This window comes from Coregonus lavaretus, assembly GCF_964263955.1.
Source record: "Coregonus lavaretus genome assembly, contig: HAP1_SCAFFOLD_568, whole genome shotgun sequence".
NCBI lineage: Eukaryota > Metazoa > Chordata > Actinopteri > Salmoniformes > Salmonidae > Coregonus > Coregonus lavaretus.
Window position 1 is genome coordinate 231087 of NW_028157357.1, and position 22439 is coordinate 253525.

The window sequence follows — 22439 nt, forward strand, 5'->3', positions numbered from 1 at the left end:
GGAAGGACACTCCTGCCTGTTTGAGTCTCATAGTCCTTCACATGTGAGTACAGCTCCAGCAGGAAATCCCATTTCTGATAGCGATATACTTCCGACAGTGACACCAGTTTCTCTACAGTTGTTTGTATGGTTCCTCTCTCATGGAGAGCTGCTTGAAGACACAGATTCAGTAGGAATATCTTCTCTCTCCTTGTCCTCTCTATATTATCCTTCAGTAGAGGAAATCTGAACAAACAGTTTAAAACACAGATGATATACAGGTGAATGATGAGGACTGATATGAGTAACAGGGTTGGGGAACTGAAAACCAATAGCACTTTATGACTCCATCTTTCTATAACAATACAACTATGAATTGGAATTTTGTTCAATTTCAAATCCTGCTGAATTAAGAGTTTCTACAGCATCTTCATATGTTCATGTATTAAACAGATAAAGACAATGTAAAAACAGAAATACTATCTCCACCAGTTCAATGACACATGGACTCTTGTTGGATAAACTCCCTCACCTCAGCTGTGAGATGTAGGGCAGACACTGAAGGAAACTCCTCACTTCACTCTCTTCATCTGACCAGCCCTTCAGCTCTACTGGTTTCTTCTCTGGTTGGAGTTTCAGCACTTCTAGGAGGAGGGAGGCCTTTCTCTTTGAGAGGTCTATGGACCAGACTGCAGGAGCTGACTGGTAAACTGGCTGTAATGCTGGAAGGACACTCCTGCCTGTTTGAGTCTCATAGTCCTTCACATGTGAGTACAGATCCAGCAGGAAATCACTATGTTTAGAATTGTCTCCATCGAGAAAAGGAAAGGTGCAGTAAGTCCACACTGATGATACCAGCTTCAGTGTCTTCTCTCCTGTCTGCTCCTCCCACTCTGCTGCTTGAGACAGGAGATCCACCAGGAACTTGATCTGCTTTGAGGGATCAGACCTCCATGGACAGAAACTGCAACAAGGACAGTAACAGCTGATTCAGACATGGATGAACACATGAAACCAGTCATAGCTAAAGATATATGAAGTAGTTTTACATTTACATAATGTGCTTTGATTATATGTGAAATTATTTAATTTTAGAGACATTCACATGATGTACAGTGGGGAAAAAAAGTATTTAGTCAGCCACCAATTGTGCAAGTTCTCCCACTTAAAAAGATGAGAGAGGCCTGTAATTTTCATCATAGGTACACGTCAACTATGACAGACAAAACGAGAAAAAAATATCCAGAAAATCACATTGTAGGATTTTTAATGAATTTATTTGCAAATTATGGTGGAAAGTAAGTATTTGGTCAATAACAAAAGTTTCTCAATACTTTGTTATATACCCTTTGTTGGCAATGACACAGGTCAAACATTTTCTGTAAGTCTTCACAAGGTTTTCACACACTGTTGCTGGTATTTTGGCCCATTCCTCCATGCAGATCTCCTCTAGAGCAGTGATGTTTTGGGGCTGTCGCTGGGCAACACGGACTTTCAACTCCCTCCAAAGATTTTCTATGGGGTTGAGATCTGGAGACTGGCTAGGCCACTCCAGGACCTTGAAATGCTTCTTACGAAGCCACTCCTTCGTTGCCCGGGCGGTGTGTTTGGGATCATTGTCATGCTGAAAGACCCAGCCACGGTTCATCTTCAATGCCCTTGCTGATGGAAGGAGGTTTTCACTCAAAATCTCACGATACATGGCCCCATTCATTCTTTCCTTTACACCAGGGGTGTCAAAGTCAAATGGACGGAGGGCCAAATAAAAAATTTAGCTACAAGCCGAGGGCCGGACTGTTCGAATGTTCATAGAAAAATTTTTAAATGACGCATATAGTCTAGTGAACCTAATTGAACCTACTGAAAACCTAACAAATATATTCCAATATGATCAGATAAATAAAGCAATATTTTCTTATGGCTCTGTCAGTAATCTTTAATTTTCAACAGACACAAAAGACAAATTTCCTTTATATAAAAATCCCCATAACATGAACATTAAATGAAAGAAACCGGTATTCAAGGCACCATCAGTAGCCTATATTTTCTATTTTAGCAAAAGTGGGCTAAATTTACTTCAAAGAAAAAAACAATAATAGCAATTTTCTATCATCCACTCAACTGAAATATTTTTAAAATATAATTGGATTGAAATACAATAAAATAAAGTGCAAAAATCTATTAATCAAAAACAACACTTTGTTTAAGGAGAAGTAACATGCAGTGAAAACAAATATTAAACTTTAACTTTTAAACTTGAACTGAGTAAAAACTCTAAATATGTGATTGCACAGTAATGTTCACTTGTTTGAGGTTGAGGGTGATACTTGGTGGTGTCCCATCTTTTCCACAAGTTCATCAATGTTCGGGGTAAGGCTCTGAGCTGAGGAAATCCTCAGAATTGAGTGGAGGTGTTCAGCAGTAAGTCGACTTCTGTGTGATGTTTTGTTCAGGTTCATCAAAGAAAACAGTTGTTCACACAGGTATGTGCTGCCAAACATAGACAACGTTTGAGCAGCCTGGATGCGCAGCTGGGGCATTGTGTCGGGGAGGAAACGGGCGAACTCCGCAGCACCCACTGCCGCATATTTTGCCCTCAGTGCATCATTGCATTGGAGGTCAATCAACTCCATTTGGAGGTTTGGTGGTGAGCTTTCCACGTCAACAGCAAATGGGTTACCGAGCAGTTCCAACCTGCTTTTTTGTGCTTCAAAGTCAGCAAATCGGCGTCGAAAGTCAGCGGCAAGCATACCTATTTTATCAGCCAACTGTGCGCTCGGGAACGCACTGGTAGAGAGCTTCTCTTTCATGGTCTGGCAGCTGGGAAAGTGGCTCAAATTTTCTTTCCGCATCTGCGTCTCCCACAGAGTCAGTTTGGTTTTAAATGCCTTCACTGTACTGTACATATCAGAGATGACATGATCCCGACCCTGCAGCTGCAAGTTCATTGCATTCAGATGACTCGTAATGTCACACAGAAAAGCCATTTCACACAGAAACATTTCGTCTCGGAGTTGTGTTGTGTCTTTCCCTTTGCTGTCCAAGAACAGACAAATCTCCTCACGAAGCTCGAAACATCTTTGAAGCACCTTTCCCTGGCTTAGCCATCGCACCTCTGTGTGATAAGGCAAATCACCATGCTCCGTTTCTAACTCCGTCAGAAATGCCTTGAACTGGCGGTGATTCAAACCTTTGGCTCTGATAAAGTTAACTGTGCGCGTGATGATGCTCATTACATGCTCCATTTTCAAGGCTTTACCGCACAACGCTTCCTGGTGTATGATACAATGATAAGCTGTCAGCTCACCTGTCGCGTTTTCCTCTTGCATCTTTTCCCGTATCTTCGCCACCAGTCCGCTCCTGTGTCCACACATCGCAGGTGCTCCGTCGGTTGTCAAACCCACGAGTTTTTCCCAAGGCAGCTCCATCTCATTTACACATCTTGACACCTCTTCATACAAATCATGCCCCGTAGTTGTGCCATGCATAGGACGTAAAGCCAAAAACTCCTCTGTCACGCTTAGGCTGGAGTCCACTCCGCGGATGAAAATTGACAACTGGGCAATGTCAGAAATGTCGGTGCTCTCATCCACAGCCAAGGAATATGCAATGAAATCTTTTCCCTTTTTCACAAGCTGCTCTTTTAGATTGATGGACAACTGGTCTACTCTCTCGGCAATGGTGTTTCTGCTCAGACTCACATTTAAAAAGAGTTGCCTTTTTTCTGGGCAAACTTCGTCACAAACTTTAATCATGCAGTTTTTGATGAAATCCCCCTCCGTAAATGGCCGGGCTGATTTAGCGATCTCTTCTGCCAAAATAAAACTGGCCTTGACAGCAGCCTGGCCTTGTGATTTGGCTTTTTTGAACAGAGCCTGTCGAGATTTGAGGCCTCGTTTTAATTCCTCTGCCTTTTGTAGCCTTTGTTCCATGTCCATATTCTTGTTTTTGTCCGCGTGTTTCGTTTCATAACGTTTCATAATGTCGTACTCCGACTCCCACCTTGTTTGAAACCCCCGGTTCTCAGTGTCCACCTTCCGTTTTGCCATTTTTGATGGGTATCTGAAAGTTAATTTTACTGTGATGCTGACGACTGCTGTGCCAATAAATATTGAAATGAAGCAGCCTACTGCTCGGTGCGTCACCGTTGCATTGTGGGAAATGTAGTATTGGTGCGTGTAAAAGATCTGCGGGCTGCCGGCTTGCTGCGGTCTGCGGGCCGGTTCTAATAATAAATCAAGATCATCCCAGGGGCCGTAAAAAACCTTCTTGCGGGCCGGATGTGGCCCGCGGGCCTTGACTCTGACATATGTGCTTTACACGGATCAGTCGTCCTGGTCCCTTTGCAGAAAAACAGCCCCAAAGCATGATGTTTCCACCCCCATGCTTCACAGTAGGTATGGTGTTCTTTGGATGCAACTCAGCATTCTTTGTCCTCCAAACACGACGAGTTGAGTTTTTACCAAAAAGTTCTATTTTGGTTTCATCTGACATTCTCCCAATCCTCTTCTGGATCATCCAAATGCACTCTAGCAAACTTCAGACGGGCCTGGACATGTACTGGCTTAAGCAAGGGGACACGTCTTGCACTGCAGGATTTGAGTCCCTGGCGGCGTAGTGTGTTACTGATGGTAGGCTTTGTTACTTTGGTCCCAGCTCTCTGCAGGTCATTCACTAGGTCCCCCCGTGTGGTTCTGGGATTTTTGCTCACCGTTCTTGTGATCATTTTGACCCCACGGGGTGAGATCTTGCGTGGAGCCCCAGATCGAGGGAGATTATCAGTGGTCTTGTATGTCTTCCATTTCCTAATAATTGCTCCCACAGTTGATTTCTTCAAACCAAGCTGCTTACCTATTGCAGATTCAGTCTTCCCAGCCTGGTGCAGGTCTACAATTTTGTTTCTGGTGTCCTTTGACAGCTCTTTGGTCTTGGCCATAGTGGAGTTTGGAGTGTGACTGTTTGAGGTTGTGGACAGGTGTCTTTTATACTGATAACAAGTTCAAACAGGTGCCATTAATACAGGTAACGAGTGGAGGACAGAGGAGCCCCTTAAAGAAGAAGTTACAGGTCTGTGAGAGCCAGAAATCTTGCTTGTTTGTAGGTGACCAAATACTTATTTTCCACCATAATTTGCAAATAAATTCATTAAAAATCCTACAATGTGATTTTCCAGATTTTTTTTCTCTCAATTTGTCTGTCATAGTTGACGTGTACCTATGATAAAAATTACAGGCCTCTCTCATCTTTTTAAGTGGGAGAACTTGCACAATTGGTGGCTGACTAAATACTTTTTTCCCCCACTGTATGTGTGACATTTAGTAATGCAACATTTGTTATGTCAGGAAATCAGGCTATAACCTGGAATTAAACTGGAATCAATTAGAATGTTTTTGTCAATAATGTACAATAACAGGTAGGGGTTAGCATTTTATATCATACCCCCAAGACATGCTAACCTCTCACCATTACAATAACAGGTAGGGGTTAGCATTTTATATCATACCCCCAAGACATGCTAACCTCTCACCATTACAATAACAGGTAGGGGTTAGCATTTTATATCATACCCCCAAGACATGCTAACCTCTCACCATTACAATAACAGGTAGGGGTTAGCATTTTATATCATACCCCCAAGACATGCTAACCTCTCACCATTACAATAACAGGTAGGGGTTAGCATTTTATATCATACCCCAAGACATGCTAACCTCTCACCATTACAATAACAGGTAGGGGTTAGCATTTTATATCATACCCCCAAGACATGCTAACCTCTCACCATTACAATAACAGGGAGGGGTTAGCATTTTATATCATACCCCCAAGACATGCTAACCTCTCACCATTATAATAACAGGTAGGGGTTAGCATTTTATATCATACCCCCAAGACATGCTAACCTCTCACCATTACACTAACAGGTAGGGGTTAGCATTTTATATCATACCCCCAAGACATGCTAACCTCTCACAATTACAATAACAGGGAGGGGTTAGCATTTTATATCATACCCCCAAGACATGCTAACCTCTCACCATTACAATAACAGGGAGGGGTTAGCATTTTATATCATACCCCCAAGACATGCTAACCTCTCACCATTACAATAACAGGGAGGGGTTAGCATTTTATATCATACCCCCAAGACATGCTAACCTCTCACCATTACAATAACAGGGAGGGGTTAGCATTTTATATCATACCCCCAAGACATGCTAACCTCTCACCATTACAATAACAGGGAGGGGTTAGCATTTTATATCATACCCCCAAGACATGCTAACCTCTCACCATTACAATAACAGGGAGGGGTTAGCATTGTCTTTGGAAGGTATAATATTTATGCCTCTTTAACCTTATCACCTCATCATTATTCACAATTCATTCAGGATTATCCGAGATCATTGAAGCATCCACATTAATGTAGAAGTGTTTAGAAACATATTCTGTTCTTATTTACAATAAAAGTGACTCCAAAATGACACAATACATTATTTAACTTTCATTTCTATTGGACACTAAATAATCTGAAACACAACCAAAACAAACAGCAAATGCATCCAACACATTTGTAGAATCACAAGCTTGATGTAGTCATTGCGTTCTAGGAATATAGGACCAAATACTACACTATGGAATACTTTAATACACATAAGTGAATATGCCCAAATACTTTTGGTTCCCTAAAATGGGGGGACTTTTACAAAAAGTGATGTAATTTCGAAACAGTTCACCCGAAATGGATTAAGATAACCTCCAATTAAAGCTGACAGTCTGCACTTTAACCTCATTGTAGTTAAATCATTTAAAATCCAAAGTGCTGGAGCACAGAGCCAAAATAAATGTGCCAAAACAAAATGTGTCAATGTCCCAATACTTTGACCTCACTGTACATGAATACATGCCTGTCATATGGACACGTAATACCACGTCACAGAGAAAGTTCCATAATATGCAGGACATTTGGTTTTGTAGATTAGGTATTCTGAGTATAAACTTTCAGGTTTCATGTTACAAAACGTCTCAAACATAAAATTCACAAGATTTCTAAAAGACAAATGTCTAGCATCACAAAATGTAGAAAAATTCACAATATCTGTGTGACATTTAGTAATGCAACATTTGTTATGTCAAGAAATCTGAGTATAAATGTTACCAGATTCACCAACACTTGAAGTTTTATATTACAATGTTTCTACAAGATAATAATCACTAGCATCACATAATCACTAACCACCACACATGTTCAGACTCACCTCAGCTGTGAGATGTAGGGCAGACACTGAAGGAAACTCCTCACTTCACTCTCTTCATCTGACCAGCCCTTCAGCTCTACTGGTTTCTTCTCTGGTTGGAGTTTCAGCACTTCTAGGAGGTGGGAGGCCTTTCTTTTTGAGAGGTCTATGGACCAGACTGCAGGACTGGCTGACTGGTAAACTGGCTGTAATGCTGGAAGGACACTCCTGCCTGTTTGAGTCTCATAGTCCTTCACATGTGAGTACAGCTCCAGCAGGAAATCCCATTTCTGATAGCGATATACTTCCGACAGTGACACCAGTTTCTCTACAGTTGTTTGTATGGTTCCTCTCTCATGGAGAGCTGCTTGAAGACACAGATTCAGTAGGAATATCTTCTCTCTCCTTGTCCTCTCTATATTATCCTTCAGTAGAGGAAATCTGAACAAACTGTTTAAAACACAGATGATATACAGGTGAGTGATGAGGACTGATATGAGTAACAGGGTTGGGGAACTGAAAACCAATAGCACTTTATGACTCCATCTTTCTATAACAATACAACTATGAATTGGAATTTTGTTCAATTTCAAATCCTGCTGAATTAAGAGTTTCTACAGCATCTTCATATGTGCATGTATTAAACAGATAAAGACGATGTAAAAACAGAAATACTATCTCCACCAGTTCAATGACACATGGACTCTTGTTGGATAAACTCCCTCACCTCAGCTGTGAGATGTAGGGCAGACACTGAAGGAAACTCCTCACTTCACTCTCTTCATCTGACCAGCCCTTCAGCTCTACTGGTTTCTTCTCTGTTTGGAGTTTCAGCACTTCTAGGAGGAGGGAGGCCTTTCTCTCTGAGAGGTCTATGGACCAGACTTCAAAGTAAATTGCAGATTAAAATCCCTGTGTACCAAAGTTTAGGCCAGGCTATTAACAAACTAGTGAAAGACAGTAATGTTATATCAATGGAAGACATGTCCCTATGTGACAACAGTAATGATATGATGTTATATCAATGAAAGACATGTCCCTATGTGACAACAGTAATGATGTGATGTTACATCAATGAAAGACATGTCCCTATGTGACAACAGTAATGATGTTATATCAATGGAAGACATGTCTCTATGTGACAACAGTAATGATGTTATATCAATGAAAGACATGTCTCTATGTGACAACAGTAATGATGTTATATCAATGGAAGACATGTCCCTATGTGACAACAGTAATGATGTTATATCAATGAAAGACATGTCCCTATGTGACAACAGTAATGATGTTATATCAATGGAAGACATGTCCCTATGTGACAACAGTAATGATGTTATATCAATGGAAGACATGTCCCTATGTGACAACAGTAATGATGTTATATCAATGGAAGACATGTCTCTATGTGACAACAGTAATGATGTTATATCAATGGAAGACATGTCTCTATGAAACCTAGCGGTCAAACAGGGAAAGGGTTCCAATCGTTTTTCCACCATTAATTTTTCCAATAGGGGATTTTGGAAACACTTGGAATGGGTGCTGTGGTTCGTGTAGGCAAAACAGGAATTATGTTTTGATAACTAATAGTCTTGGAAGGATCCTGCTTGATTCTGTAAGTAGAATTGTTTTAACTTGTAAACTGTGTTGGTTCTGTCTGTCTGTCTGTCTGTCATAGTTAGTAAGCTACCCAGTCTGCTTAAGAAGCGATTGCTACCCATTTCACACTGGACACTTCTTTTGTTGGAGAAAACAGCGCCGGAGAAGATGGCTGCCGTTTTACAGCCCTCTAACCAATTGTACTATTATGTGTGTTTTTCCGCGTTATTTGTAATTTATTTTGTACATAATGTTTCTGCCATCGTCTCTTATAACCAAAAAGAGCTTCTGGATATCAGGACAGCGATTACTCACCTCGTATTGGACGAAGATTTTTTCTTTAACGAGGCGGCCGCGAAGGATATCATACAGATACCCGACAAGGCCCAAATCCCCGTCATTCGCGTGAGGAAGAGACGGAGATATCGCGGACGTAGATCGGGGTGCCTTGTAAGGATCCGACGGCGAGCGAGTAAACTGCCTCTTCCATCAATCCTATTAGCCAACGTTCAATCTTTTGAAAATAAAGTGGACGATTTAAGATTACGGTTATCCTACCAACGGGACATTAAAAACTGTGACTCCTGAACAGCTAATCATGGCTACCCGGACTATTTGCACTGCCCCCCCACCCCATCCTTTTTACGCTGCTGCTACTCTGTTAAGTATTTATGCATAGTCACTTTAACTCTACCCACATGTACATATTACCTCAACTACCTCAACTAGCCGGTGCCCCCGCACATTGACTCTGCAACGGTACCCCCCTGTATATATAGCCTCCCTACTGTCACTTTATTTGACTTCTGCTCTTTTTTTTTCTCAACACTTTTTTTGTTATTGTTTTATTCTTACTTTTTTTGTTTAAAATAAATGCACTGTTGGTTAAGGGCTGTAAGTAAGCATTTCACTGTAATGTCTGCACCTGTTGTATTCGGCGCATGTGACCAATAAAATTTGATTTGATTTGATTTGTTCTCTGCAGATTACAACTCAATAGGAGGGGGAGGGGCTACGCTAGTGCTAGGCAATTAGCTTAGTGTTATTCGCACAACCTCTTTGTTCAGCGGCAGCTGTCCCTGAAACGAAGACTGTCCCTGAAAATGAAGACTGTCCCTGAAACAAAGACAGTTCTGCCAAGTTGTTCTGCGGGAGTTAGTCGAGGAAGGCCACGCTCTCTCGCTTTCCCCAGATGTTTGGTTAATTTAATTCCGATCTCCTTTGCATTATTGTAGCCTTTCTCTGTAGCCTGTCAACTATGTGTCTGTCTATCCCTGTTCTCTCCTCTCCGCACAGGCTATACAAACGCCTCACACCGCGTGGCTGCTGCCTCTCTAACCTGGTGGTCCCTGCATGCACCACCCACGTGGAGTTCCAGGTCTCAGGCAGCCTCTGGAACTGCCATTCTGTGGCCAACAAGGCAGAGTTCATCTCAGCCTATGCTACCCTCCAGTCCCTCGACTTCTTGGCTCTGACGGAAACATGGATTACCACAGAAAACACTGCTACTCCTACTGCTCTTTCCTCGTCTGACCATGTGTTCTCGCATACCCCGAGAGCATCTGGTCAGCGCGGCGGTGGCACAGGAATCCTCATCTCTCCCAAGTGGACATTCTCTCTTTCTCCCCTGACCCATCTGTCTATCTCCTCATTTGAATTCCATGCTGTCACAGTCACTAGCCCATTCAAGCTTAACATCCTTGTCATTTATCGCCCTCCAGGTTCCCTTGGAGAGTTCATCAATGAGCTTGACGCCTTGATAAGTTCCTTTCCTGAGGATGGCTCACCCCTCACAGTTCTGGGTGACTTTAACCTCCCTATGTCTACCTTTGACTCCTTTCTCTCTGCCTTCTTCTTTCCACTCCTCTCCTCTTTTGACCTCACCCTCTCACCGTCCCCCCCTACTCACAAGGCAGGCAATACGCTTGACCTCATCTTTACTAGATGTTGTTCTTCTACTAATCTCACTGCAACTCCCCTCCAAGTCTCCGACCACTACTTTGTATCCTTTTCTCTCTCGCTCTCCTCCAACACTACTCACTCTGCCCCTACTCAGATGGTAATGCGCCATCGCAACCTTCGCTCTCTCTCTCCCGCTACTCTCTCCTCTTCCATGCTATCATCTCTTCCCTCTGCTCAATCCTTCTCCCTCCAATCTCCTGATTCTGCCTCCTCAACCCTGCTCCCTTTCTGCATCCTTTGACTCTCTATGTCCCCTATCCTCCCGGCCGGCTCGGTCCTCCCCTCCTGCTCCGTGGCTTGACGACTCATTGCGAGCTCACAGAACAGGGCTCCGGGCAGCCGAGCGGAAATGGAGGAAATTAGACTCCCTGCGGACCTGGCATCTTTTCACTCCCTCCTCTCTACATTTTCTTCCTCTGTTTCTGCTGCTAAAGCCACTTTCTACCACTCTAAATTCCAAGCATCTGCCTCTAACCCTAGGAAGCTCTTTGCCACCTTCTCCTCCCTGCTGAATCCTCCTCCTCCTCCCCCCCTCTCCTCCCTCTCTGTGGATGACTTCGTCAACCATTTTGAAAAGAAGGTTGACGACATCCGATCCTCGTTTGTTAAGTCAAATGACACCGCTGGTCCTGCTCACACTGCCCTACCCTATGCTTTGACTTCTTTCTCCCCTCTCTCTCCAGATGAAATCTTGCGACTTGTGACGGCCGGCAGCCCAACAACCTGCCCGCTTGACCCTATCCCCTCCTCTCTTCTCCAGACCATTTCCGGAGACCTTCTCCCTTACCTCACCTCGCTCATCATCTCATCCTTGACCGCTGGCTATGTCCCTTCCGTCTTCAAGAGAGCGAGAGTTGCTCCCCTTCTCAAAAAACCTACACTCGATCCCACTGATGTCAACAACTACAGACCAGTATCCCTTCTTTCTTTTCTCTCCAAAACTCTTGAGCGTGCCGTCTTTAGCCAGCTCTCTTGCTATCTCTCTTAGAATGACCTTCTTGATCCAAACCAGTCAGGTTTCAAGACTGGTCATTCAACTGAGACTGCTCTTCTCTGTGTCACGGAGGCTCTCCGCACTGCTAAAGCTAACTCTCTCTCCTCTGCTCTCGTCCTTCTAGACCTGTCTGCTGCCTTTGATACTGTGAACCATCAGATCCTCCTCTCCACCCTCTCCGAGGATTGCGTCCTACCTGACCGGTCGCTCCTACCAGGTGGCGTGGCGAGAATCTGTCTCCGCACCACGTGCTCTCACCACTGGTGTCCCCCAGGTCTCAGTTCTAGGCAGTCTCCTATTCTCGCTATACACCAAGTCACTTGGCTCTGTCATATCCTCACAAGGCCTCTCCTATCATTGCTACGCTGACGACACACAATTAATCTTCTCCTTTCCCCCTTCTGATAACCAGGTGGCGAATCGCATCTCTGCATGTCTGGCAGACATATCAGTGTGGATGACGGATCACCACCTCAAGCTGAACCTCGGCAAGACGGAGCTGCTCTTCCTCCCGGGGAAGGACTGCCCGTTCCATGATCTCGCCATCACGGTTGACAACTCCGTTATGTCCTCCTCCCAGAGTGCAAAGAGCCTTGGCGTGACCCTGGACAACACCCTGTCGTTCTCCGCTAACATCAAAGCGGTGACCCGATCCTGCAGGTTCATGCTCTACAACATTCGCAGAGTACGACCCTGCCTTACACAGGAAGCGGCACAGGTCCTAATCCAGGCACTTGTCATCTCCCGTCTGGATTACTGCAACTCGCTGTTGGCTGGGCTCCCTGCCTGTGCCATTAAACCCCTACAACTCATCCAGAACGCTGCAGCCCGTCTGGTGTTCAACCTTCCCAAGTTCTCTCACGTCACTCCGCTCCTCTGCACACTCCACTGGCTTCCAGTTGAAGCTCGCATCTGCTACAAGACCATGGTGCTTGCCTACAGAGCTGTGGGGGGAACGGCACCTCCGTACCTTCAGGCTCTGATCAGTCCCTACACCCAAACGAGGGCATTGCGTTCATCCACCTCTGGCCTGCTGGCTCCCCTACCTCTGCGGAAGCACAGTTCCCGCTCAGCCCAGTCAAGGCTATTCGCTGCTCTGGCACCCCAATGGTGGAACAAGCTCCCCCACGACGCCAGGACAGCGGAGTCACTGACCACCTTCCGGAGACACTTGAAACCCTACCTCTTTAAGGAATACCTGGAATAGTATTATAGCAATCCTTCAACCCCTCTACTACCACTGTCTTTTGTCTAAACTAACACCTGACTTATTTCACCTGCTAGCACTGACTTGTTTAAAGAAATGTACTTTCTGTGATCAAGATGTGGTTGTCCCACTGGCTATCCTAAGTTGAATGCACCAATTTGTAAGTCGCTCTGGATAAGAGCGTCTGCTAAATGACTTAAATATAAAATGTAAATGTACAGGTCATTAAAGTAGTCATTCATTTACATTTACATTTTAGTCATTTAGCAGACGCTCTTATCCAGAGCGACTTACAGTTAGTGAATACATTTTTTTTTTTTATACTGGCCCCCCGTGGGAATCGAACCCACAACCCTGGCGTTGCAAACGCCATGCTCTATCAACTGAGCTACATCCCTGCCGGCCATTCCCTCCCCTACCCTGGACGACGCTGGGCCAATTGTGCGCCGTCCATGAGTCTCCCGGTCGCGGCCGGCTGCGACAGAGCCTGGATTCGAACCAGGATCTCTAGTGGCACAGTTAGCACTGCAAAGCAGTGCCTTAGACCACTGCGCCACTCAGGAGGTTATGTAACTTACCAGCAGCAGTAATGTAACTTACCTTCAGTCAGGCCTCTGCAGAAATGCTTGGCAGGATTGTTCAGCTCAGTGTTCTTGACGTTCTGAGGAACACGTCATCATTTGGAGTTACGTAACAAAGAATAGTGGGAGACAACACTTTTCTGTATTTTATTGAAACAGATAAACTGATAAGAACAGACGGAGATAGTTGAGAGGAAAGTCAGGAGGAAAGTGTATCAAAGTAGTGGTGCTAACTGCTACACCAACCACAGGCCCAACAAATAGTTAAGTTGGGATGCTGATATAAATAAATATACACATTTGTTAAATTAATCTTAGTTATCAGTTTCATTTGTTAAGGTAGCTACCAGTACTGTATGTCTAGAAGAAAAATTATTGTTAAAGTAGCTACCAGAACTGTCTTCCAGAAGGTAAAGTATTGTTAAGGTAGCTACCAATACTGTATGTCTAGAAGGTAAAGTATTGTTAAGGTGGCTACCAGTACTGTATTCCAGAAGGTAAAGTATTGTTAAGATAGCTACCAGTACTGTATGTCTAGAAGGTAAAGTATTGTTAAGGTAGCTACCAGTACTATATTCCAGAAGGTAAAGTATTGTTAAGGTAGCTACCAGTACTGTATGTCTAGAAGGTAAAGTATTGTTAAGATTGCTACCAGTACTGTATTCCAGAAGGTAAAGTATTGTTAAGGTAGCAACCAGTACTGTATGTCTAGAAGGTAAGTATTGTTAAGGTAGCTACCAGTACTGTATGTCTAGAAGGTAAAAGTATTGTTAAGGTAGCTACCAGTACTGTATTCCAGAAGGTAAAATATTGTTAAGGTAGCTACCAGTACTGTCTGGCCAGAAGGTAAAGTATTGTTAAGGTAGCTACCAGTACTGTCTGGCCAGAAGGTTAAGTATTGTTAAGGTAGCTACCAATACTGTCTGGCCAGAAGGTTAAGTATTGTTAAGGTAGCTACCAATACGGTATGTCTAGAATGTAAAGTATTATTAAGGTAGCTACCAGTACTGTATTCCAGATGGTAAAGTATTATTAAGGTAGCTACCAGTACTGTATTCCAGATGGTAAAGTATTATTAAGGTAGCAACCAGTACTGTATGTCCAGAAGGTAAAGTATTATTAAGGTAGCAACCAGTACTGTATTCCAGATGGTAAAGTATTATTAAGGTAGCTACCAGTACTGTATTCCAGAAGGTAAAGTATTGTTAAGGTAGCAACCAGTACTGTATGTCCAGAAGGTAAAGTATTATTAAGGTAGCTACCAGTACTGTATTCCAGAAGGTAAAGTATTATTAAGGTAGCTACCAGTACTGTATGTCCAGAAGGTAAAGTATTATTAAGGTAGCTACCAGTACTGTATGTCCAGAAGGTAAAGTATTATTAAGGTAGCTACCAGTACTGTCTGGCCAGAAGGTAAAGTATTGACACTAAATGGTACCTGCTCAGAGTTGTCAGAAACAAGCTCCTCTGTATTATGTAGTAGAACCTTGATCTCTCTCTGGAGTCTAGCTTCAAGCCTGGAGGCAATCTGGCCCTCCTGGTATTGGCCGTTTTCCTTGATAGACAATTATAGCCAACACATTAGTATTATATTAAACTAACACGTACTGAAACACAGGCAGAAAGGCACATTTAACTTGAGCTGGTAAAAAGGGAATAAAATGCACAACTGAAACATGCCACTTTTTAACCCACTGCCTCACTATGTTTAATATACTGTACAATGTAATGGTGGCATTCTACAAAGAAGAAACTATTGACACACTCACCTCTTCAGCATATCTCTCATTCTTTATGACATCATGGCTTCTGTGGTCTTGCAAGACACACAGAAGACAAACAGAGACCTGGTCTGTCTTACAGAAGACCTCCAGAGCTCTGTGGTGCAGCTGGCACAGTTTCTGGTCCAGGTGTCCAGTCACCTCCACCAGGGTGTGTCTCTGCAGAGCTGCTACGGTGTAGTGATGCCTGACGTGACTCTCGCAGTAGGAGGCGGCGCAGGTCAGACAGGACTTCACAGCTTTGAGCTGTTTCTCAGTGCAGAGATCACAGGCCACATCTCCAGGTCCAGCGTAGCAGTGACTGGGAAGAGCAGGGACCTTGAACCCTGCCTGGTGGAGTTTCCCAATCACCTTCTCCAAGGCTGAGTTAGTGAGGAGGTCAGGACGTGTTCTGAATCTCTTTCCGCACTGGAGGCAGTCGTACTCTCCTGTCAGGTCAGGCTGGTTCCAGTAGGTCTCAATGCACTGTCTGCAGTAACTGTGTCCACAGGGGATGGAGACTGGCTTTTCGAGAACCTCTGTACACACTGAGCATCTGAAGAGGTCCTCTGTCAGCAGACTGGCTGTCAGCTCACTGTACACAATATGGTAGAGAAATGTGGTTGTTTTAAGGATTGACTATTAATAACAGGAGCTAACCTACAATATTTACAGGAATGTAGAAGCAGTTCTTCACTTACCTGGCATCTTTTCCAAAGTTAATGTGCCTGTCCATGGACCGATCACTCTTCATGGACAGACACGGTGACAACACCCTCTCCTGTTTACCACTGTGGAAAGATCAAGGGAGGTTTTGTTTATGAATTATAAATGTTGTTCTTTCTTTCTTTCATTTTGAACCCCAATTACTTGTTCATCATTGTTTGTAGAACAGACTAATCTTCTATCAGGTGATTGTTATCTCTATGCTAGGTTCTTCACTTACCTGGCATCTTTTCCAAAGTTAATGGGCCTGTCCATGGACCAATCACTCTTCATGGACAGACACGGTGACAACACCCTCTCCTGTTTACCACTGTGGAAAGATCGAGGAGGGTTTTTTCATTGTGTGAATATGCAGGATTTAATAACGATCCATCTTTCATGTTGACTGTTGGGATATTTCTATATGACAGAAACATCAATATCTGGAATATTTCTATATTATTATTACTATTATTATAACTATTATTACTATTATTATTATTATTATTATTATTATTATTATTACTATGCAACAGTCTTGTGCTTTTGACAATGATTTCACATGATGCCTATTTCACATGATACCTATTTCACATGATGCCTATTTCACATGATGCCTATTTCACATGATGCCTATTTCACATGATGCCTATTTCACATGATGCCTATTTCACATGATGCCTAAATACTTACAACCACTAGGCCAATAAATAAATACGTTTTCCCTTGGATTATTTAATTACCTACATCATGTTGTTTCAAGTTATCCATTTGGAGCGCAACATCGCATTATTAAAAAATATGTCTAAATTGGGCAATTGAAGGCATCTAGGGCTTATATTAATAGATCTTTCAAATGATGTATGCAATATTAAAATCGGCAAGTGACTTGATGCCTACCGTGCCAAAGCGATTTAGATTTGTTAAACGGGAGTGACATATAAATGGTAATATTGTCATATTTCCGCTTTTAACAACCATCAGAATTGGTTTTAAAAAATGAACATTTGATGTACAGTCACATTCACTGTGGTGGTCTGAATCGTGCTATAGAATTCACAGTTGGTGCTGCCTCATCGTGATTGGCTATTCCCCATCATTTGCAACAATGTCAATGAGCGTCATCACTATCTTTCCTTTGCAGTTCCTCAACCTGTCGTGATTACCAGCTGAGATAACATTTTATGAGTTGATTTTACTCCTGGCTCAGAGTTAGTCTGAGCAGTGTCTCAACATCACCCTAAAACCTACTCTGAGCTGGGAGGTTTTTCAGTCTTAAAACAGGTTTTAACACGATTCCTAGGACCTTTTCTGAGGTGCTTTATGGATAAGGCCCTGGACAGATAGACTCACTGGATCTCACCTCTTTAAATTAGGGGAATAAGGCCCTGGACAGATAGACTCACTGGATCTCACCTCTTTAAATTAGGGGAATTCCACCACTTTTTAAAGGGACAATCTGCAGTTGATACAACAAGAAAGCGGTCACCCCGGTTTTTGGGCAAACAATTTATGTCACGATCGTTGGTTAGAGAGGACCAAGGCGCAGCGTGTTGAGCGAACATACTTTAATAGTAAAGTGCACACACGAATACAAAACAATAAACGATACGTAACGTCCTCAGACAATGACTGACAAGGAACAAAAACCCACAAACACAAGGTGAAAACAGACAGTATAAATATGGCTCCCAATCAGAGACAACGAGCCAAACAGCTGACACTCGTTACCTCTGATTGGGAGTCACTCATCCAAACAAAGAAATACAACCACATAGAACAACCCAACCAAACAGAACACAACGAAACGAACACACCCTGGCTCAACATACAAAGTCCCGGAGCCAGAGCGTGACAGTACCCCCCCCCTAAAGGCGCGGACTGCGACCGCGCCTCAATAAGGGCTAAACAAGGGAGGGCTGGGTGGGCATACCTCCTCGGCGGTGGTTCTGGCTCCGGCCCTGATGCCCACCTCCTCTCCAACCCCCCAAAGTACCCCTGGTCCTGTCTAGCCCCGCTGGTCGGAGCCGGACTGACGACACGCGCCCCTGGCTTGGTGTGTGGAACAGGAACGGGCCTCACCGGACTGACGACTCCATTCCCTGGTTTGGTGCGAGTAGCAGGAACGAGCTGGACCAGGCTGACGACTCGCATCCCTGGTTTGGTGCGAGTAGCAGGAACGGGCTGGACCAGGCTGACGCCTCGCACCCCTGGCTTGGTGCGAGTAGCAGGAACGGGTTGGACCAGGCTGGCGACTCGCACCCCTGGTTTGGTGCGAGTGGCAGGAACAGGCCGGGTCGGGCTGGCGACGCACACCGTAGGCTTTGTGCGTGGAGCAGGAACAGGCCGGGCTGGACTGGCAACGCACACCGTAGGCTTTGTGCGTGGAGCAGGGACAGGCCGGGCTGGACTGGCGACGCACCTCGTAGGCTTGGTGCGTGGAGCAAGGACCGGCCGGGCTGGGCTGACGACGCGCACCACTGACTTGGTGGGAATGGCAGGAACAGGCCGTGCCGGGCTGTCGACGCACACCACAGACTTGGTGGGAATGGCAGGAACAGGCCGGGCTGGGCTGACGACGCGCACCACTGCCTTGGTGGGAATGGCAGGAACAGGCCGGACCGTACTGGGGACACACACCACTGGCCCCACGCAGGGATCAGGAACGGGCCGGACCGGACTGGTAACACACCCCAGTACCTCTCGCCGTGCCTCCACACTTTCCCTCTCCTCTGTGCCCAGTGGCCCCCCTAACCTGGCGGCCTTCTCTGCCAACGCTTTGCACCGCTCTAACCCGTACACCTGCTGCCCCGACGTCGTGAGCCCCCCCCCCTAAAAATTTCCTGGGGGTCTCTCCTCCCCGTGGCCCAGGCCTCTCTCCCTCTTGCCAGACTCGCAATCATCTCCTCCCACGTCCATCCTCTCTCCTCGTCACGCTGCTTGATCTGGTTAAGGTGGGTTTTTCTGTCACGATCGTTGGTTAGAGAGGACCAAGGCGCAGCGTGTTGAGCGAACATACTTTAATAGTAAAGTGCACACACGAATACAAAACAATAAACGATACGTAACGTCCTCAGACAATGACTGACAAGGAACAAAAACCCACAAACACAAGGTGAAAACAGACAGTATAAATATGGCTCCCAATCAGAGACAACGAGCCAAACAGCTGACACTCGTTACCTCTGATTGGGAGTCACTCATCCAAACAAAGAAATACAACCACATAGAACAACCCAACCAAACAGAACACAACGAAACGAACACACCCTGGCTCAACATACAAAGTCCCGGAGCCAGAGCGTGACAATTTAGGGATGGGGTTGGAGATCTGTGACTACTTTCAAATTCATGGATGGGTCTATGAATGCCAGGACTGGCCATCCATGAGATCAAAAATGAAAGTATTAACCATGTTATGAGGCTTTGTTAAAAAACATTGGAGTAAAACAAGCTTCTATGTTGGGATCTGATGGGGTACGACAGTTGAACTAAGATCATGAGGCATTTATAAGTTACATTCTTCAAGAGTCAATGGCTATAGATCATTAATTTAAAAGTAAAATAATGCATGTAGCAATCAAAGATTGCCCCTTTAACCTCACATTCATTACCTCCAGCACCATACCGGTGTCTACATGTGAAAGCTTCTGTTCTTCACTTACCTGGCATCTTTTCCAAAGTTAATGGGACTGTACATGGACCAATCACTCTTCATGGACAGACACGGTGACAACATCCTCTCCTGTTTACCACTGTGGAAAGGAGGATTTAAATGAAGATGTACAAAGACACAGAATTATACAAGTACAATCTGAATGAACAACTAAAGTATATTTCTCAGTCAGTCAGTTATAGAAAACGTACAGTATAACCAAAACGATAACTGTACAGTAACATTATATTCTATTATAAAACGCAAGAGCACAACTTACTAAACTCAATCAAGAATACAATTAAACAGATAGACTAGTAGCTTTAAACACACACAAAGCTGAGATCTCTATTCTCTAATGTAATAGGTGGATCCATGGATTACACCCCTGTATATACACTACCAGTCAAAAGTTTGGACACACCTGCTCATTCAAGGGTTATTCTTTATTTTTACTATTTTCTACATTGTAGAATAATAGTGAAGACATCAAAACTATGAAATAACACATATGGAATCATGTAGTATCCAAAAAAGTGTTAAACAAATCAAAATATATTTTATATTTGAGATTCTTCAAATAGCCACCCTTTTGCCTTGATGACAGCTTTGCAGACTCTTGGCATTCTCTCAACCAGCTTCACCTGGAATGCTTTTCTAACAGTCTTGAAGGAGTTCCCACATATGCTGAGCACTTGTTGGCTGCTTTTCCTTCACTCTGCGGTCGGACTCATCCCAAACCATCTCAATTGGGTTGAGGTCAGGGGATTGTGGAGGCCAGGTCATCTGATGCAGCACTCCATCACTCTCCTTCTTGGTAAAATAGCCCTTACACAGCCTGGAGGTGTGTTGGATCATTGTCCTGTTGAAAAACAAATGATAGTCCCACTAAATCCAAACCAGATGGGATGGCGTATCGCTGCAGAATGCTGTGGTAGCCATGCTGGTTAAGTGTGCCTTGAATTCTAAATAAATCACAGACAGTATCACCAGAAAAGCACCCCCAAACCATAACACCTCCTCCTCCATGCTTTACGGTGGGAAATACACATGCAGAGATCATCCGTTCACCGACACCGCGTCTCACAAAGACACGGCGATTGGAACCAAAAATCTCCAATTTGGACTCCAGACCGAAGGACACATTTCCACTGGTCTAATGTCCTTTGCTTGTGTTTCTTGGCCCAAGCAGGTCTCTTCTTCTTATTGGTGTCCATTAAGTAGTAGTTTCTTTGCAGCAATTCGACCATAGGGCCCCGTGTAGCTCAGTTGGTAGAGCATGGCGTTTGCAATGCCAGGGTTGTGGGTTCAATTCCCACGGGGGGCCAGTATGAAAAATGTATGCACTACCTAACTGTAAGTCGCTCTGGATAAGAGTGTCTGCTAAATGACTAAAATGTAAAAGAAGGCCTGATTCACACAGTCCCCTCTGAACAGTTGATGTTGAGATGTGTCTGTTACTTGAACTCTGTGAAACATTTATTTGGGCTGCAATTTCTGAGACTGGTAACTCTAATGAACTTATCCTCTGCAGCAGAGGTAACTCTGGGTCTTCCATTCCTGTGGTGGTCCTCATGAGAGCCAGTTTCATCATAGCGCTTGATGGGTTTTGCGACTGCACTTGAAGAAACATTCAAAGTTCTTTAAATGTTCCGTATTGACTGACCTATATGTCTTAAAGTAATGATGGAATGTCGTTTCTCTTTGCTTATTTGAGCTGTTCTTGTCATAATATGGACTTTTACCAAATAGGGTTCTCTTCTGTATACCCCCCCTACCACTTTTTAAAGGGACAATCTGCAGTTGAAACAACAAAAAAGCGGTCACCGCATTTTTGGGCAAACAATTTAGGGATGGGGTTGGAGAACTGTGACTACTTTCAAATTCATGGATGGGGCTATGAATGCCAGGACTGGCCATCCATGAGATCAAAAATGAAAGTTTTAACCATGTTATGAGGCTATACAGTGTTTGTTTAAAAACCTTGGAGTAAAACAAGCTTCTATGTTGGGATCTGATGGGGTACAACAGTTGAACTAAGATCATGAGGCATTTACAAGTTATATTCTTCAAGAGTCAATGGCTATAGATCATTAATTTAAAAGTAAAATAATGCATGTAGCAATCACAGATTGCCCCTTTAACCTCACATTCATTATCTCCAGCACCATACCGGTGTCTACATGTGAAAGCTTCTGTTCTTCACTTACCTGGCATCTTTTCCAAAGTTAATGGGACTGTACATGGACCGATCACTCTTCATGGACAGACACGGTGACCACACCCTCTCCTGTTTACCACTGTGGAAAGGTCAAGGGGGATGTTGTTTATGAATGATAAATGTTGTTCTCTCTTTCATTTTGAACCCCATAAATAATCTAGACCTACAGTACCAGTCAAAAGTTTGGACACACCTACTCATTCAAGGGTTTTCTTTATTTTTACTAGTTTCTACATTGTAGAATAATAGTGAAGACATCACAACTATGAAATAGCACATATGGAATCATGTAGTAACCAAAAAAGTGTTAAACAAATCAAAATATATTTTATATTTGAGATTCTTCTATTAGCTAAAAAAAAAACTAACTCCTGCGCTTTTGACAATGATTTCACATGATGCCCATTTCACATGATATGCCTAAATACTAGGCTAATACATAAACACGTTTTTCCTTGGATTATTTAATTACCTATATCACGTTATTTCAAGTTATCCATTTGGAGTGCAACATCGCGTTGTTAAAAAATATGTC

General features: G+C 43.8%; 1 protein-coding gene across 1 annotated transcript in view; it reads right to left on the bottom strand.

Annotated features, from left to right (window-relative positions):
• Window positions 1–7234: 7234 nt before the first annotated feature.
• Window positions 7235–22439, bottom strand: part of LOC311125512 (uncharacterized protein) — a gene marked incomplete at its 3' end in the record, with an annotated part of 35182 nt that continues 19977 nt past the window's right edge. The window contains exons 6-14 of the mRNA XM_084199553.1: window positions 21894–21983; window positions 19694–19783; window positions 16270–16359; window positions 16025–16114; window positions 15333–15918; window positions 15002–15118; window positions 13583–13643; window positions 7945–8101; window positions 7235–7658 (exon numbers count right to left, since the gene is read on the bottom strand). Of these exons, the coding sequence (XP_084055679.1) occupies window positions 7235–7658; window positions 7945–8101; window positions 13583–13643; window positions 15002–15118; window positions 15333–15918; window positions 16025–16114; window positions 16270–16359; window positions 19694–19783; window positions 21894–21983 (1705 nt within the window). The remainder of the gene's footprint in view (window positions 7659–7944; window positions 8102–13582; window positions 13644–15001; window positions 15119–15332; window positions 15919–16024; window positions 16115–16269; window positions 16360–19693; window positions 19784–21893; window positions 21984–22439) is intronic.